The following is an 18123-nucleotide window of genomic DNA, read 5'->3' as shown; positions in this document are numbered from 1 at the left end:
TACTCATCACCAAAATTGGATTAAAACTGCTTTAGAGCACAGATTTTCTTATTTCTGAATGACTTAACTAAAACTAATTTTAAAACGCCAAGTCATACAAATAATTAGTAGGCAATAAGTAAAATAAATAAAAGAACAAGCATGTGTGTTTTAAGATTTCCTCAGTTGTCCACATAAGAAATTTGTGTTTGCAGTCTTTAAAGACTAAGCTATTTGAGAAAGGAATTAGGTAGCAGTATGGTTCACAATGTATGCATCCAATCATTATTACACAATAGCATTCCAAAACTAAGTTGGTATTAGGTCTCAAAACTTAGAAAACTGTTATCTGAAGTAGAGGGAACATATGCAATAAAAGTACGTTATAAGTAGGATCTAATTGCAGGAGGTGGAAAAAGAAACTTCCAGCTTCTTCACATCTTGATGTCGTTCAGAAGGCATTCTGTACATTTGTACTACAGCACCTGCTCAGCAACACAGGTTTTGGCTACCCTGTCAGCATGGGGCATCCTTCCCTCTTTGGCTCATTAGGTTCAGATAATCAATTTGGATAAAGACGACCCACTCCTTAAAGCTCTGCTATCAACCCACAAAGCACACAGGTAAGGTATTGAAACAAGAAATAAAGTGAATGAGGTTTTCATAATATAGTTACGCTGCTTCTTACAAAGCCTGATAAAAAGAAAACTAATTTTGGCACTTCAGTCATTTCAAATTATCACAGTAGTGACTATACAGTTACGACTACGTTCTAAAATGGACTGAAAAGAAACAGGCCTTCATTTTTCCCCAAGGCCACAGGGATATCTATAAAGCTCCTCAAATTCTGGTGTGGTTTCACTTGGTTTCTTTTTTCTGTTCTCACCCCACATCCTCCTTTCAAACAGGTTTTGGAAATTTATTCTGTCCCCTTCTAAAATACAGCTATTCACATCTGACCAAGCCCTAAATGACTTCACTGTTAAGGTACATTACAAAGAGTGTTTACAGTGGTATTATTATTATTATCATTAGTCATGAGGTTGTTTGTGGCGACTTCCACTGCTGCCAGATAAACTTTCGAATAAAAATTACTTTTGCACATGAAGTTTTCTCTTCTGCAGAAGAGAAACATGAAGGCTTTATGCACAGTAATGGATGCTAAGAGTTCAGAAACTGGCAGCATCTGACATGACTTTTTTTCTGGTTCAGCTACATCTACATCTATTCCACAATACCCTGCCCTGCTCTTGATGGATTTTTAAAAGGTAAACTTGAAAACAACAGAAGCTCTGAAGCAGTTAGGTAGCACTGTGTGAAGTATAACCAAAAACAACAGCAACAAAAAGAACTAATAATTAAGCCACCAAATAAAATGTATTTGCTTCCTTTCCTTCCCACTGTAATCACAGCCACCTCATAAGACAAAGTCTATGATCAACAGCATCCTCATCCCTTCTTGAAAACACCAGGACTTCCCCAAGTCCTATATCCAGAAAACTCCACCATTAAAAGTATTTTGATATAAGTTGATGATGCAGAGAAATTAAAATTTATCAAAAAAAAAAAAGAGGTGAAATCAGGATTGAAAAGTATGTTCTAGGAACACATAAAATCCATAGCAATAAAGGCACATGGGAACAGTAATAGAGTTGTACCTATTCGATACACAGCTTCACTTTTCTTCCCTCACCTTTTCTGAATTACAGCCATGTGTAGCAACTCACTGTTCCACAACTCTTTTGCATGCCTTTTATCAGGATTCAGCATTAACATTCTTTTTTAAAAAGACATGAATAATGTATGTGCAATAATGTATCTTAAATACTTCAATGATAAAAAAGGGGTGGTTTTTTTGTCCTCTACTGAAAATAGCACAAGATTAAATCCATGAGGAGAAGTGATGGAGAGTCTACAAACTACTGTGAGGCAGGCCAATTTGACACACAATTTACAGTAATTTTATTAGTTGCTAATGTTCCAATATTAAATTAACCTCATAATCATGAGTACTGCAGGTCTGCATTTATGACACAACCATTCTGATATCAATTGTTGCAATGTGAAAATTTTGTTTAATGTAATTGTTTGTACAGCAAACTAACTACATTAATCTCACTTCACCCATCAGATTTGATTCCCGTGTGGTTTAAAGCCCCCCTTCCACCCACACACTGAAAGACAACCACCCCCCCCGATCTGAGCCATGCCCACGTATGATACACAAAACATAACTGATACAAAAACTCACTTTCACTGGACAACATCTAAAATATGTAAATACCTGTTCCTGCAGGTCGTAGTCATAGCTATCATGCAGCAGAAGACTGAGGACATACCGAGTATAAATCATGGCATCAATGCCACACTTCTCTAGCTCTTGTCCCAGCCAGGTCTGCACTGGACCCAAAGCATGTAGCAGAGACATTTCAGAAACAGATTCAGGGCCTGGATAAGAGCTTGAGGAGCTTTCAGATGGCAAACCATCCACAACAACTGTACAGATAGGGCGCATGAATCTAGGTGGTTGGCATCCTTATAACGTGAAGCATTTTCTGTAGTTGATATTCCGTCGATATCTGGAGGTGATTTTCACTCCAGTAAATAGGAGAGAGGCTTGACTTCTAGGACAATCATTTATATTTCCTGGCAGTTAGCCGTCTAGAGACGAACATCACTCTTCAGGTATGATCAGTGAATAAACTAACTCCTAATAGCAAACACATATGTAGATGTGTTTTTCTACCTTAATTTCACATTGAGGCCAGATGCAAGTCCCCAGCAGGACCTATAAAGAGGAAAAAATGATAAGTTGTGATAATATGTATCCATACATGAATTATAGTAAACAGTGAAAAAAACCCACCCAATTTAGAAAGCAGTCATTTACATACTGCTTAATCCACATATATAGTACACCTATTCAGTGCCATTTTGAAGAGCAACAGGAAGCATCCCAAGTTTAAAGGTGACTTTTAGAAAAAGTACCTTTTAAGGCAAGAAGGGAGACCCTGATGAAAGACTTCACAACTAATCCCTTGACTGAAATACAAGTTTGACCTAGCTTTATGGGAAAGTTGAGATTTTATTACTTTCACTATCAGCTAAAAAACCACCACTTTGATAAAAAAAACCCCCTACGCTAGTTTGCATAAAGACTGACTGTATATTTTGCATCACTAGAAGACAATATCGTCCTATTGGTTTGCACCGATTTGCATTTCTGGAATAGAAAAAAAATGTCTCGTTCATAAAATACTGAATTCATGAAATTCATCTGGCCAGGAGTTTCACCAATCCTACCACTAAATAGTTGCTACCTTCAGGCTTGCGTATTTTTGGTGGGGTTTTTTTTTTTAGTTTCAATATTTGCCTTGCCTCAGTATAGTTAAGCATTTTATCATCCAAAATCTGTCCTCATAAAAATAAAAATCTCTGGAATAACTTAAAAAATTCAAGCAGAACATCATTTATCAGTGCCAGAATTAACACTGAACTCTCTTTACAGAAAGCATACACAAGTCTTACCTGAGAGCTTAAACTCTAAACCATATCCTAAAACAGACAAACCATCCTAAGACTTAAGACCACCCACAATCCCAAATCAGTCTTGGTAAGTAAGGGGCAGAAGGTGCAAGAACCACACACGCAGACATCCTGCCCTCTAACCCAGAAGAACCTGGTCCAAAAAAGGCATTTTTGGACCAGTCTGCCAATCAACCACATGCCAATCTGTCATTTGTGTAGGCCTTCTCTCTCCTCTCCAGCTTTTCAGCAAGAGAAAACAAAGCTCAAATCCTAGCAGGAAATCTCTCTTCACTGAAAGGAAACAAAGACTAAAGGATCTAAGCAAAATCTACTGGTTTGTTTCAGCCCCACTGCAAGATAACCACCACACTCAAAACAGACATCATCTAATACAACTATCTAAATTATATACTGTGTGCAGCATTTCATGAGGGCAGCATGTGTTTTGTGGCCAAAGAAAACTGAAGGGTGACCTTACACTTGCTACCCATGTCCACACAACAAAAGATTATAGTTTTTAGGAGGTACCACCCAGGCACAACTGTATATTCCAGATCTTTACTGAGTCAATGGAGACATCATCAAAAAGAAATTCATTATAATCAGTTGCTGCAGTCGCTACACTAAAGTCCCCTTACTTCTCTAATGGCAATGTTCATTTTGAGAAAGTAGGTAACCCAAGAGTATTCAGTCTTTGTCAGTAACATGTTTGTATTAGTCAGAATCTCACAAGTAAGCACAAATAAGAGTAGGTAGGAATACCCTTCACAGAGCCTGGAGGTTACTGCTTCATCACATAATTAGAGAATGGAAAGTATGAGAAAAGTCTAACATTGTAACCAAGATACTCCAAATTAAGAGCAACAAGCCCAAGCTCTTTCATCCTTCTCCTGTTGGTGTTCCACATCACAGCATGTGGTGAGCACTCTCCCTAAGTTAATGCCACAATCCCAGCGAGCCCCTCCAAATCTCATGTTTCAAAGATCTGGGAAAACTAACACTCTTGATTTGTCTTTTTTGAGACACGGAGCAGAACTACCTGAATGTTCAGGAAATCAACTTTTTGACAGAGATGACAGAAAGTTCCACTGGAAAGGGGAATTATGAAAGGGTGAATGGGGAGGAAAACCAGGAAAAAAAAAGTGAGAAAGTGACCAAACAAGAAATTCGTTTATTCTAATTCAGGAGGTCTCTCCTCTACCCATAATCTTTTCTTTTACCGAATGTACAGGGAATGGAGAAGTACAGCAAACACACTTTCCAAGTAGTCTTTCATTTGCAAAGATACTGTCAAAATCAGTCAAGAGAGATGGGATGGAAAGGGTTTGGTTAAGGTGATCACATTTTTCATTGAAGGTTTTGAGTATCCATTTAGCAAAGCAACGGGCTTCTGGAAATGGAGTTACTTCAATCAAAAGCAACTGCATCAGTGGACAACAGAAGAGCTATAAATGTCACCTATGTAGACTTCTTTAAGGCCTCTGACATGGTTCCACACAACATCCTTGCTGCTCAGTTGGGAGATATGGATTTCATGGATGGATAAAGAATTGGCTGGATGGCCATGTCCAAAGAGTTACAGTCAATGGCTCAATGTCCAAGTGGAAACCAGTAATGAGCGGTGTCCCTCTAAGGTCCATACTGAGACCAATACTATTTAGTATTTTCATCAGTGACAGAGACACAGTGGGACGGAGTGCACACTCAGCAAGTTCACAGGAGGTGACACCAAGCTGTGTGGTGCAGTTGACATGCTGGAGGGCAGGGATGTCATCCCAAGGGACCTTGACAGGCTTGAGGACTGGGCATATGCGAACATCATTAACTTCAACAAGGCCAAGCGCAAGGTCCTGAACCTGGGTCAGATCAATCCCCAATGTCAATTCAGATTGAGGGGTGAATGGATTGAGAGCAGCCCAGAAGAGGATTTGGGAATACTGGTAGTTGAAAAATTGGACATGAGCCAGAGCTTGCAGACCAGAAAGACAACCGTATCCTGGGCTGCATAAAAAGAAGCATGTCCAGCAGGTTGAGGGAGGAGATTTTCCCCTTCTACTCCACTCTTGTGAGATCCTACCTGGAGCACTGCATCCAGCTCTGGGGTCCCCAGTACAAGAAAGACATGGACTTGTTTGAGCAGATGCAGAACAGGGCCATGAAAATCTTCAGAGGGATTGGATTGTTCAGCCTGGAGAAGAGAAAGCTCCAGCGATAGTTTACTGCAGCCTTTCAATACTTAAAGGGGGCTTATAAGAAAGCTGGGGACAGACTATCTGGGAGGGCCTGTAGTGACAGGACAAGGGGCAATTGTTTTAAACTGAAAGAGGATAGATTTAGATTGGACATATGGAAGACATTTTTTATGATGAGGGCAATGAGACACTGGAACAGCTTGTCCAGAGAAGTTAAGGATGACCTATTTGAAAAGTTCAAGGTCAGGCTGGACAGGAATTTGAGCAACCTGATCTAATGAAAGATGTCCGTGCCCACAGTAGGTGGGGTTGGACTAGATGATCTTTTCAAGTTTCATTCCAACCCAAACCATTCTATGATTTTAAGACACAGCAAAGCAAAGGGCTTCTGGATACTGAGGCACTCCAATCAAGACTTACTTAGACACATGGTTTAGATCCTCAGCACCTAGTAAGGACTGAATTTATGCTTCAGCTTTTCTCTGCATGAGGTGATTATGTGGCCTTTCTTTTCTGTTGTACTGGTTTCATCTGGGATAGAGTTAATTTTTTTCCTAGTATAGAATCACAGAATGTCCTGAGTTGGAAGGGACCCACCAGGATCATCAAGTCCAACTCCTGTTCCTGCATATGACAACCCCCAAATTCATACCATGTGTCTGAGGCTGTTGTCCATTCTCTTCTTGAACACTGTCAGGCTTGGGGCTGTGACACCTCCCAGGGGAGCCTGTTCCAGTGCTCCAGCACCCTCTGGGTGAAGAACCTTTTCCTAATGTCCAACCTAAACCTCCCCTGGTAACATCTCCCTGCCATTCCCTCGGGTTCTGCCACTGGTGATCAGAGAGAAGAGATCAACACCTGCCCTTCCTCCTCTCCTTGTGAGGAAGCTGTAGATGGCGATGAGGTCTCCTCCAGGCTGAACAAACCCAGTGACTTCAGACGCTCCTCATACGGCTTCCCCTTTAAACCCTTCATCAACTTTGTAGCCCTCTTCTGGACACTCACCAGTAGCTTAATATCTTTTTTAGCCTGTGTTGCCCAGACCTGCCCACTGTGCTCCAGGTGAGGCCGCACCAGTGCAGTGCAGAGCAGGACAATCACCTCCCTGCCTGGCTGGCAATGCTGTGCTGGATGCACACAGGACATGGTTGGCCCTCTTGACTGCTGGTATAGTGCCGTGTTTTGGATTTAAGATGAGAATAATGTTGATAACACAACATGTGTTATGTTTTAGCTACTGCTGAGCAGTGCTTAGATAGACCCAAGGCCTTTTCTGCTTCTCATCCCACCCCACTGATGAGCAGGTCAGGGATGCACAAGGCATTGGGAGGGGACAAGACCAGGACAGGTGACCCAACTGACCCAAGGGATAATCCATCTCATATGACATCATGCATTTATTGTCATGAGGCATTTGAGAAATTCAGTTCTTGAGATTCGGGTCAACAAAATCTGATCTACTTTGGCTGACCAGTTAAAGCATATCTTGCTTTTTTTAGATGGGGAAGAACGGGGAGAGACAGCAAGAGAGAGACAGGTTATCACAGGAATTAAGAAATGAGACAAGATTTCTATGATGTTCAAATACTTTAGTCAACTTTTTTTAAATATCATATTCAATCACCTATTTTAAAATTATTTTAAGTTTTAAAACACATACATGATATAAAAACTGGAAATCTGAATAAAATTCTGAAATAATTTTGACAGTTCTCATTTTACAACTGTCTCAAGTACTTTGTTTTACAGAAACTCTTAAACATATTTCCATTACGTTTTAGAATTAATAAATTTTCATGCAAACCAAGTATTTTCCCATCCCAGTACTAGAGAGAAGCTTTCCATATCAAATTAATACAAGTCAAAGAGTGAACATTTCTGCTAATAGATGTGAAGCTTGACTTTAGAGATAACATTTTCTGACATATAAGTTATCATCCCTTTTTAATCTTTTTCACATTGTCTTGTTAAAAATAACTTTCTCCATCCTAACAATGACCACAGCTAATCTGAACAGGGAGGCGACAATACAGTCTAAGTAACTAGTGCAAGGCTAGTTATTTTAACTATCAAGTTGGAAAGAATTCCCCATTTTCAGCTATAAAATATGATGGAGGGACATGTTGTATAATGAGAATAACCAAATAAAAATGTGCACATCTCTATCAACAGTTTGTGAAAACTACTGATTACTTACAAATCCTAAAGTCAAAAATATATTATGAAATTCTTCCAAAAGAATTTCTACTTACTCCACTTCCTAGTCGAATATTTCTTCTTAAGTAACCTTCAGTTTTTGTAATAATAATCAATGACCTTAGCAAGGTCACTGTTAGATAAGCTGTAACCAGCTTAACGCCTATGGGCACAAGAGTCAATTTATGAGGTGTCTTGTAAAGAGAAATGAGAATACAATATTGTGTAAACACTTGGATTTTAAAACTTACACTATCTTGCTATAGATACTCTTTCTCAAAGTTCTACTCAGTGTGATAAGTCACTAAACATTCTTTTGACCTAAACAAGACAGCAGAAGACAATAACCAAGTTTTAGTGTCCTGAAATCTAGTTATGAAAAAGCAACACCTTTAAATAATATGTAGCAAGAGACAGGAAGGAGGATCGATGGTAAAGAAACTGAAGCTGGAACACTCCAGGTCCATTGCCTACAATAGAGTTGTTCTTGCATGGTCAATAACTTTCTTTGACGGCTAAATAATCATAGTCTTCCCCTTAAGTGAAATGGCATATAGGTATTGTCATAATAAAAGCATAAAATAATAATAAAAAAATGTAAATTCTTGTGGTACCACAATAATGAGAGTCACACAAACACCTTCTTCTGATAGTTATATCTACAGGAATACAGCATGATAGGGTAAAATTACACTAAGGTTATCAAAGAGTGCAGTAAAAGAAAGGTGTAACAAAATACACAAGCCCACCAAGAGAGTGCTGGCATATGTAACTGCCCTTATCAGTCTATTAGCAGACAGAGTTGATTGGCTAAAAGCTCATTGCCAGGCAAGACATTCCCATGTCTTCAGCAGCCTTTTTTCCCTCTATAATTCCCTTACATACAAAAAACAAACCAAACCAAAACAAACAAAAAACCACAACAAACAAACAGGTTGTTTTAAGGGGCTTAAAAGACCTTTTTTCCCAGTTGTTTCTAATCTCAGTCAAATCACAAACCCAATGAATGAATCTAAAGTAACCTCATCTGTATTTTAACAGCACCAAGAGGTGTCTGAAAATTACGTACCCACACAGCAAGGTTCTGGTCAAATATTTTTTGTCAATGAAAAAAATACGTACACTTAATGCTTTAACAAGCTTTCTTAAAGATATACCTACCATCAACTCTTACAGTAACAGAAAATTTTGGAATAGGAGAGTAAAAAACATACACCTTATTATTGTCCTTTCAGGTAAACTAAAGGTCCATAGACTATTTCTTGGAGATCATGAAAAGGTAACTTAAAAACGAAGCCAATTGTCTGCAGGCTTAAATTCACTACACTGGGCTCTACGCTCTCAGTGGAAAAAAAATTACAGAATCTACACGCTGAGGGAAGTTGAAAACTCACATATTATTTATCTATATAATCTGCAAAAAAAGTCTCAAGCCTCAAAGTTACTTTTTACACATTTTTGATACATCTACTACAGATAAGTTGATCTCTTAGATAACACCACAGATGTCACCTTTTTCCTTCCATTCCCAAAAGGGGTAGCACCTGTGTTTCCAGTGCTTCATTCTGCCCCCGCTATATGTTAACAATCAGACCAAACACATTCTCACACAATAGTTAAGTCATAACTGCTGTTTTACACAAAGTTTCCTCTATTAGTCTGTGAAATATGCCATAGTGTACAATTAACAGCTCTCATTGTCAAAAGTGTTTTTTCCCCGCTATGGTCTTTGACAATTTAAGACAATTTTTCAATGCACAGAGAAAAAGAAAATATTATACAATTCCTTTTTCTTTTTATGTTTTTTTTTTTTTTTAATATGGATATGTGTCCACACTGTCTAACCAAGACACATTTTATTAGTAGCATTTTTTCCCGGAATGGTTAAACAATCGTTCTCCCTGACAACTACACATCGCAAAAACATGCAAATCCTAATTAGTATAAATCAAAGTGAAAATGTTAGCAAGTTTGGTCAATAAGATACTAAAAATCACGTATTCACTTCAGTGAATTTCAGCCCCCTCCAGAAGACTGATTATCAAAAGCACGGTCACATCATACGATGGTAACAGAAGTCCAAAATTGTTCTTACATATTATAGAGGAATCAGCAACTTCACCATCATTTATTTTGTTACTTTCAGTGAAAAATCTATATAAATCCTTAACGTACAAACCAAACAGCCACACACTGGAAGGGCACTGTCAAAGCCCAGAAACGAAGCCTATTTAAAGTCTACCAAACAATAGAATCTGTGTCCTTAATAAATTTCACATGGCATTTAAAAGACATGTGAATTCAGAAGTAAAAGAAGTTGTTATTTTTTAATCACATTCCTCGATAATCTACAAAATTTGGCTGCATGGCCTTCAGAGCAAGGACAGCTTTTTTATGCATTGGTGATGTTTGATGTTTTTGTAAAATAAACAGCAAAGCAGGGACTTGATTCATGACCAAGGCACTGAAACACTATAACAAAACAAAAAACCCGATAATGCCTGTGCTATAAACAAACCTCTCCCTCTATCCCAGTTCAGACAATTTCTGCGACAAAGCTTCAGAAGCATTGTCATGTCATGAGAAACACCTGGCTGGAATCAAAGCAAGGAACACTAAAAGTAGTCAGAAGCATAAATGCAGCTCTGTGACTTAACTTTTAGATATACATGGAATTTCCTTTTTTAAGAAGTATTATGAGAAAGTGTAAGAGTGATACAGTCCCATTTGTAATGGATATATGTTTGACGGTTGACTGAAGTCTAACGAGGCTGGGCTTATGCTGTGGTTCTAGTGTAACTCAATCAAGTCGGAGAACCCACACAGGGGACAGAAAGCAGCCTGTGGGTGTTACCATAGGATTTTTTTTTTCTTGTAAATCTGCAAGCTTATTTTCATAACACTTATCCAAATGAAAATCTGAAGCCGTTAATCCTGTATAAAAGCTTAATGGAATTACTCAAAGGATTGAAGAGCTACCATGTAAGCCTCATTTACTTGGGTCAGCAAAGAAACAGAACAGAGATATGACCAAGATGACACCAGGAGAGTCACCAGCAGAGGTCTGTAGGATTCTGCATGGGGACCTGCATTGCTTAACAAACTCATAAGCAACCTGGAAGAGTGACCTGGTGAGTGATCCAGTTAACCAGCTACTTAACAGCAGCAAGCTATCAGGGGTAGCAAATGCAAGATAACTGGAAAAATGCAGAAGGACCTTATGAAACCGGACTGGGCAATAAAAAGCCAAACAAAATGCAGCATAGACAAACTTGAAATGAAAAAAGAGGAGGAATAATATCCTCATGCTGTTAATACATAAAACAAGGAATTGTGAGCTGACTATAAATCTCAGGATCTATTTCCTAAGTAGTATGCTTATTTCATGTAACTATAAGCTCAAACTCAGCAGTAGCCAAAAGAGCAAATCACAAAATGAAACAGAAGTCATATTTGTGTAACCAAATTAGTATTTTGCACACATATCGTACATAACATGCAACCCCGGTCCTGTAGTATCAAAGACGACATGCCCCTCCATAGATAGATATTGACTGTTCAATGTATTTTTTCAACAGAAAGTACCAACGAGTTAGTAAGAGCTATGTACAAAACTTCACTCAACAGATGTTAGGAATCCCTTGCCAAAAGACACTGAAGACTCAAAAAAAAAATTTGAAGGTCTTCAAAGGAAATTGAACAAGGGAGATTACTTGAGAGTTCCCAACTAGACAAACCCCACCAAGCTCACGAAATCTCCTAGACTGAGAATGGCATGAGGCTGAGTGAGTTCTCAGGAGAGATATCACATATACTCTCCTTGCTCTTTTTCATTCCTAACAGGCTCACTTATAGATGCTGTTGCAGACAAGTACTGGATTTGACAAAGCCTTTGTCTGAACCAGTACAGCTGTTCTTATAAAACATTCATGTTCACCATAATATAACACTTCAAAAAAAGCAGCTGGAGGAGTTCAGTTAGCTGATCCATTCACAGGGCTGCACGTTATTAACATATATGAACTCTCCTACAAGATGTCAAAGTATCAGTCCTGCCAGAGAGCAAAAACTGAGTTATGGGAAACAACTGTTACTGGACTGCAGAATTAGCAGGTGAGGCACCTGCACTAGGGGTTCAGCTCCATTTTCAAGACCCCAAATTCTTGGTAATCTGAATATTCTCCACTTTCTCAAAACAAGCATGTAATATACGCTGGAAAATGTACAATTTGTAAGTTAGAGGGGGGGAAAAAACCAAACCAAACCAAAAACAAGCAAGCAAGATGGAAAGAGGAAAAAGCATGACCTAGCAGTAAAATCTACAAACACTGTGAAAAACAGTCACAGCACACTATGCCCACCATATACCAAAACTTCATTACTTTAGAGAATTTTAAGACTGTCTGACAGTGCCTTCATGAACAGGCTCTTTTGAAAGGGTTCCTATTACGTACAACAGGTTTGTAAGAAGCATTTCTGCATAGTGAAGACTGAGGAAGTAATTCTCCACTACATGTAATATGACTTAAAAATTTAATTAATAAGCCCTAATAGTTGGCAAGTTTTGCAATCATGGTTCAATAGATGTCTTGATAATTTAGGCAGGAAATTTTATTTTCAAGAGGGAAGTATTGTTATTTCATAGCAACACACAGGAAACTGTTTCAACAGGTCAAGACTCAATACTAAAGATGCATTTAAAAAAAAAAAAAATCATAAACAGGCACTTCATTATGCAGCACATTGCCACTGCTTCCATTTCAATAAACACAGGTGAGCCCCGAGCATTTCTGACAAAATAAAACGTGACAAATCAAGCAATTTCCAGTACCACAGTTTATTGTGCAGTTGTACTACATAAGTGTAAGTACAATATCTCTGCAACTTGTGCCCCCCCTCAACCCCAAGGTATTATGTTTCCAAAAATTTCAGTATTCATTTTAAGAAAGGCTTACAACTGTTAAAAACACCTTCAAACAGATTTAATAAATTGAAATATATTTCTAGACTGTCTGAATCTAGAGGAATAAAATACTGCTTCACAAATTTCAAATGCCCAGCTGTCATTAACAATGGCAACATCTACACTATTTTAGTAAGAATTTGTCCAAACAATGTTATCCAGCTACCAATACAGTCCTAATAATTCCATTCAATTATTTAAAAATGATGAACATAAACTGCCACAAGAAAAATTTTTTCCAGTTTAGTTGGTTACTGTCCAGACCGGACTTTGAGCTAAATTTCAAGCTTGCTTAAAACTGACGTTTGATAATTTTTATAAGCTAAAAAATATAAATCGGTATCTAATGACAAGGAATTTAAGTAAATATTTTTCACATTAAAAATGAACTTAAAACAATGCTGCATATGACTGAGAATATTTGAAGTAATTACTACTATTGCCAGCACAAGTACCAGCTTGTAAAAAGCAGAAGTGCTGTTTTTTAAACCAGCATTAACTAACTTTCAAGAGAACAACACCAGCAGCAGCATCTTGACAGAGAACCCCGTGTGGCTGACTCAAAGGCCAGTCAGTGTAACACAAACTGCACCACGACCACACGCTGCCACCAAGAGAGGATGTTCTGCTGTTTCTCCCACCGTCCCTTCCTGGCCTTCTCCACCTTTTGTCCTTGTATTTAACTCATCCACTGTGTAGTTGCATGGACAAACTGGATCAGTTTGTTCTAAACAGAAAGAAATCGGTTTTGGTGGGCCAGTCTTCAAAAAATACAAATACACGATTAAGTCTTCCCATCGCCACAAAATTTCTACATCTGGCATAAGAGAGGAAGCAGGGCCGCCCCCTTCAGCAGCAGCCCACTGTTAGATCCACTGAAGTGTAACAGGAAAACATTAGGAAGGCAGAGTTCAGAAACTACATTTTAGCTAATTCAGATGCAAGTCTTTCAGACCACTGCTGCTCTTTGGAGCATAAAGCATGGAAGCCAATCCAGGTTCTTCAACAGATATGAGATGTACTTCCAACATTTTTATAGAGATTCCCTACTGATCCATGCAACTGTACCCTGTACTTATATCATTCAGCAGATTCAGCCTCAAAAACAGAATCCCACAACAGCAGCCTGGTAATAAAGACATTTCTGCTTGCTTCTAAGTTTGTTAAGAGAAAGGCAGGTGTTCCCCTGTAACCAGCCTAGAATACTATGGATCACCAAAGTTTGAAGAACCCAAGAGAAAGCGTGAGTGCAAATGCAGAGGGTGGCAAGTGTTCACCTCAAGAATGTAGACGTTGCCTCAGCTCATACTCAGTATTCCCCAACCATCAGTGTAATTTCAGTATCACTGACATCAGGTCTCAGGCTGTTCTGTTACCTTTCTTTTTACCACTGAAGTCACCGGTATAATTTCAATTTTTCAATTTAAAATTGCAGATCTTATCAGCATACCAGAGAAAAGCCAGTGACAAATATCTCACTCTCTCCTATTCACCTCAAGTCCATTACACATCGGGACTGCCTGGTTGGACTGCTACAGGGCCTGGGAGGTCCTGGGGAGAAATACCTGTCTAGCTGTAACTTCAAGGAGGAGACAGTCTTTTTTGTTCAGTCCCATGCAAATCTTCACAGGGACACTATTTATGAAACACTGTCAAGTGTCAAGCAACAAACCACACATCACTGATTACCATCATCATACTTCACTAACTCCTTCTCGGATTTAAGGAAACATAAATGGAGTTAATAAAAAACAAGCCCCAAAATAACTACGATCACAAAGGATGCACACATTTTAAGATCACCAAGACATTTCTCTTCAGGACTTCCAGCATGTAAAATCTGTAAGCTTCCTACTACTTGTGTCTCACTATATCTACTGGCCTTCCCATCCACTAGAATATATGTGGGGCTTAACAACACAACTGAGAATGTAGTCAAGTAATGGAAAGATCAGATATATGCTCTTGACTATTTTGATCACTCTGCTTCCTACTTTCCTGATGTCTTCAATTTACTCAACTTTTAGAGCAGTTTGAACTGTTACTAACAGTTATTGCCTGTGTTTGAACTCTCTTCCCAAGCGGGACAGTAATGGCTTGAAAGCCTGAGCACCACACTAGCGTGCAGCCATTAAACCAGACTTGCCTCCAGTTTCCTACCATCTGGGTGCCCAGACACAGCCCCGGTGTGCCCGAGAGCTGTTGCCAGCTGCCTCCCAGGCACAAGCAGCTACCAGAAGGAATCGCCGCCCGTGGGGCCACCTGACAAAATATTCAGTGCTCTTCCCGCCATCTGAAGCACCACTGCAGCACCAGGCAGCCCAGGGGCCGCTCTTTTAGTGCAACCACATAGGATTTATTTCAATTAATATATAATCTATGCTGAGGCATACACGGCATCTTTCAGCTGGGGAGGGAAGAGGAGAATGAATTATGAATTTCAGTGATCAAATTACCCCTGCTCATTTAAAAGCTATGGTTTTTCTCCAGCTATTTATACTTCCAAAGTTAAATGTTTACATACAGCTGGATTTTTAACTAGTTAATGACCACACTATACGTTTTACTTTATTAACTTATTTAATTTCTGTGGAGGTCTTCTCTGAGTTAATTACTACGTTTGTGAAAAGCTTAAAATAGCCTCATGAAGGGTTTAAAAACTAATTTATCTATTGCCTAACTATAGTCTTTTCAACAGTTCTTTTCATTAAAAAAAGATGTTATCATAAATTAAGTTGGAAGTCACATATAGACCACGTTTTCTTTAATAACTGTGTAAAAGTGTACAATATGTGTCAGCCATGAGAGGTTCAATAATTGCAAATTGTTACGACCAGTTGAATTTGCAAGCTCTATGACTTAACCAGTGGAGAAGATACCGACTTTGCAGCAATGAAAATATGGCAGATCTATAACATAAATTATTTCAAATGCTTTGTTCCTGCACTTCTATTACCTCTAATTTTAATCCGTGTTAGTTAATTAAATTCTATATATTTCTGAAATTGAAATCAGAGGTAGAAGACACTGCAATTTTGAACAGAGTAGTAATTCACATGAAAGAATATATATTTTAGCACTTGAGAGCATTTGCATAGGCATTTTTTGTTCAGTTTATGTTGTAAGACTGTCAGGAAAACAACTTTTTCTTCTTCTTTTTCTATAAAAACAGTGGTGATATTTGTTGTCATATCTTATGTCCATTTTTATGTTAAAGTATGTTGCTTAAAATGGTACTGCTTATTTAAAAAAAAGATTAGTTTAGAAACCGAACAGGTAGAACAGGTTACTATTGCTCTTAAAATAATAAATTTGCTGTTTGCTACTTCAGATGACAGCTGGAAATCTTATTTTATTAAAAATATGAAATATTTAACTATCACCACCAGAAAACCTCTTACAAAACCAGCAGGTCAGCATTACATTACTTCTCTTCAAGGGAATTACTGTGCTGTTAACCAAGGCATTTCTTTCACAACTCAAGAACAAAGTTATAAAAACTAGAACTCTGAGGTTTCTCTCAAGCTGATAAGATACCCTGTTGAGAGAAGCTGGTGAAAAAATCATCTACATAAATATGAAAATTAAACTAAAATCTGGACTTACAGAAACACTTGAAAACTCTTGTGTCACCTCACACAATTCAACATGACTTCCAGCAAATCAGCTATAAAAAGTTTAAAAAAAAAAAATTCCTACAGATAATTTAGTTTCACTGTTAAGTGCAACAGTCACATAAGAAGAAGAGTGAACTTCTACCCCAGAAGACAGAACCAGGAGAATAGGAAGTCACTCAACAGCAACCTTCAGCTAATTAGTAACAGTCATGAGCTCAAAATCTTCAGCCAGAATTTAAATATCATCAAACAGTAAGTTTTTCCTAAAGTTTCGTAAGTAAACTTATCAATCAGAGAAATCACTGGAAGCTGGCTGTTTCTTTCAAGACACTCCAGTGTCCTAAATTAAACGCAGTGTTTTAATGTTGCATTCCCAGTCAGCCGCAGTCTTCAAACTTGCTTCACGTTTCTAATAACAGATTACAGCATCACAAGGACTTAGTGAGAATTAATTACCCATCCAATGCAGCAATACGCATTACCGATTTCTTCATTAGTGACGCTTCAAGCAACTTTTTTTCTTTAGGCTAATAGAACACTTTATTTTCTTAAAAAGCACATATGACACATGCTAAATAACCAAATAATTTCCTTAATCACTCTGTGTGTGTTTTAGCACAGTTTCCCACTTTGCTGTTGAAGACTGTCTTAATCTTAGTCCTGACTAAACTACCTGGAATAAACTTGCGGACTGTACCATGCAACTCAGCTCTGCTGTTCTGATGTTAAAACTACAGTCTTGTGAAAACGGGCTTTATTTTCTCTGACCTTCAGCTACCCATAGTCTCTTAATCTCTTACATCTCTCTCTGTACTTTCTTCCACAGTCTATATATGCAAAACCTCTTCTGCAATGCAACTACGGCTCCCTTCAGAATTCTTCTAGTTCATCTAACTAAACCATAAAAACAACAAAAACCCCACACTCACACAATTTAATAACATATAAAAGGTGTAACAGCTTCTCCTTTCCATACAGGATGTTAAACACAGGCCCATCAAGGTGAAACAATTTGCTTTAAATCACTCAGTGGCAGAGCCGATAGAGAACTGCAGGTGTCTTCAATCTTAGCCCAGAGTTCCATCCAGCAGACCTTGTTCCTTATATAAATTTAATAGTAACTACGGGAAGACTTGTAAAAGTTACAAGAAGATCACGATAGTATTCAGATGTGAATACATAAATTGTAACAGGGATGACAAGTTTTTTGCACAGAGTATAAATTTTTGCATGCAATACTTTCTTGAGCGAGTCCTAGAAAGTTACAGAGAAAAGTAAAATTAGCATGGCCCACACATTTGAAACTTCCTCCTCAATACAGTAAAAAAGATAAACTTCGACATTCCTGAAATTATATTAAAAATTAGAATTGTTACAGCAATCTTGAGCACAGACTATGCACAAACTTTGCAGAATATAATTTATCTATTACATATAATATCACAAGAGTGAAACATTAATTTAAATCCTTTGTAATTGAAATTTCCACATTACTGCCTCAGAAATAAATCTCTTGGAAAGACACATACCGAAGTAGACATACAGAAGCTAAGTTATGAACAGAATCTATATGGTGCAGAAATAATCCATGAATAGTTTTATGCAGGTAAATCCAAACACTTGCATGTGAAATTATAAAGGAAATAGC

The 18123-nt window shown here is 38.1% G+C and overlaps 1 protein-coding gene across 3 annotated transcripts in view; it reads right to left on the bottom strand.

Moving 5' to 3' along the window:
* Positions 1 to 18123, bottom strand: part of KIAA0232 (KIAA0232 ortholog) — a 70204-nt gene that overhangs the window by 47876 nt on the left and 4205 nt on the right. Inside the window, exon 2 of one of the 3 annotated variants that reach the window (XM_065634091.1) lies at positions 2264 to 2767. The exons of 1 other annotated variant lie outside the window; for it this stretch is intronic. In XM_065634091.1, the coding sequence (XP_065490163.1) occupies positions 2264 to 2494 (231 nt within the window). In that variant the 5' untranslated portion in view covers positions 2495 to 2767. The remainder of the gene's footprint in view (positions 1 to 2263; positions 2768 to 18123) is intronic. One more of the 3 variants, XM_065634092.1, reaches the window with a different exon arrangement.

This window comes from Caloenas nicobarica, chromosome 4, assembly GCF_036013445.1.
Source record: "Caloenas nicobarica isolate bCalNic1 chromosome 4, bCalNic1.hap1, whole genome shotgun sequence".
NCBI lineage: Eukaryota > Metazoa > Chordata > Aves > Columbiformes > Columbidae > Caloenas > Caloenas nicobarica.
This window is presented reverse-complemented; position numbering and strand designations above follow the sequence as displayed.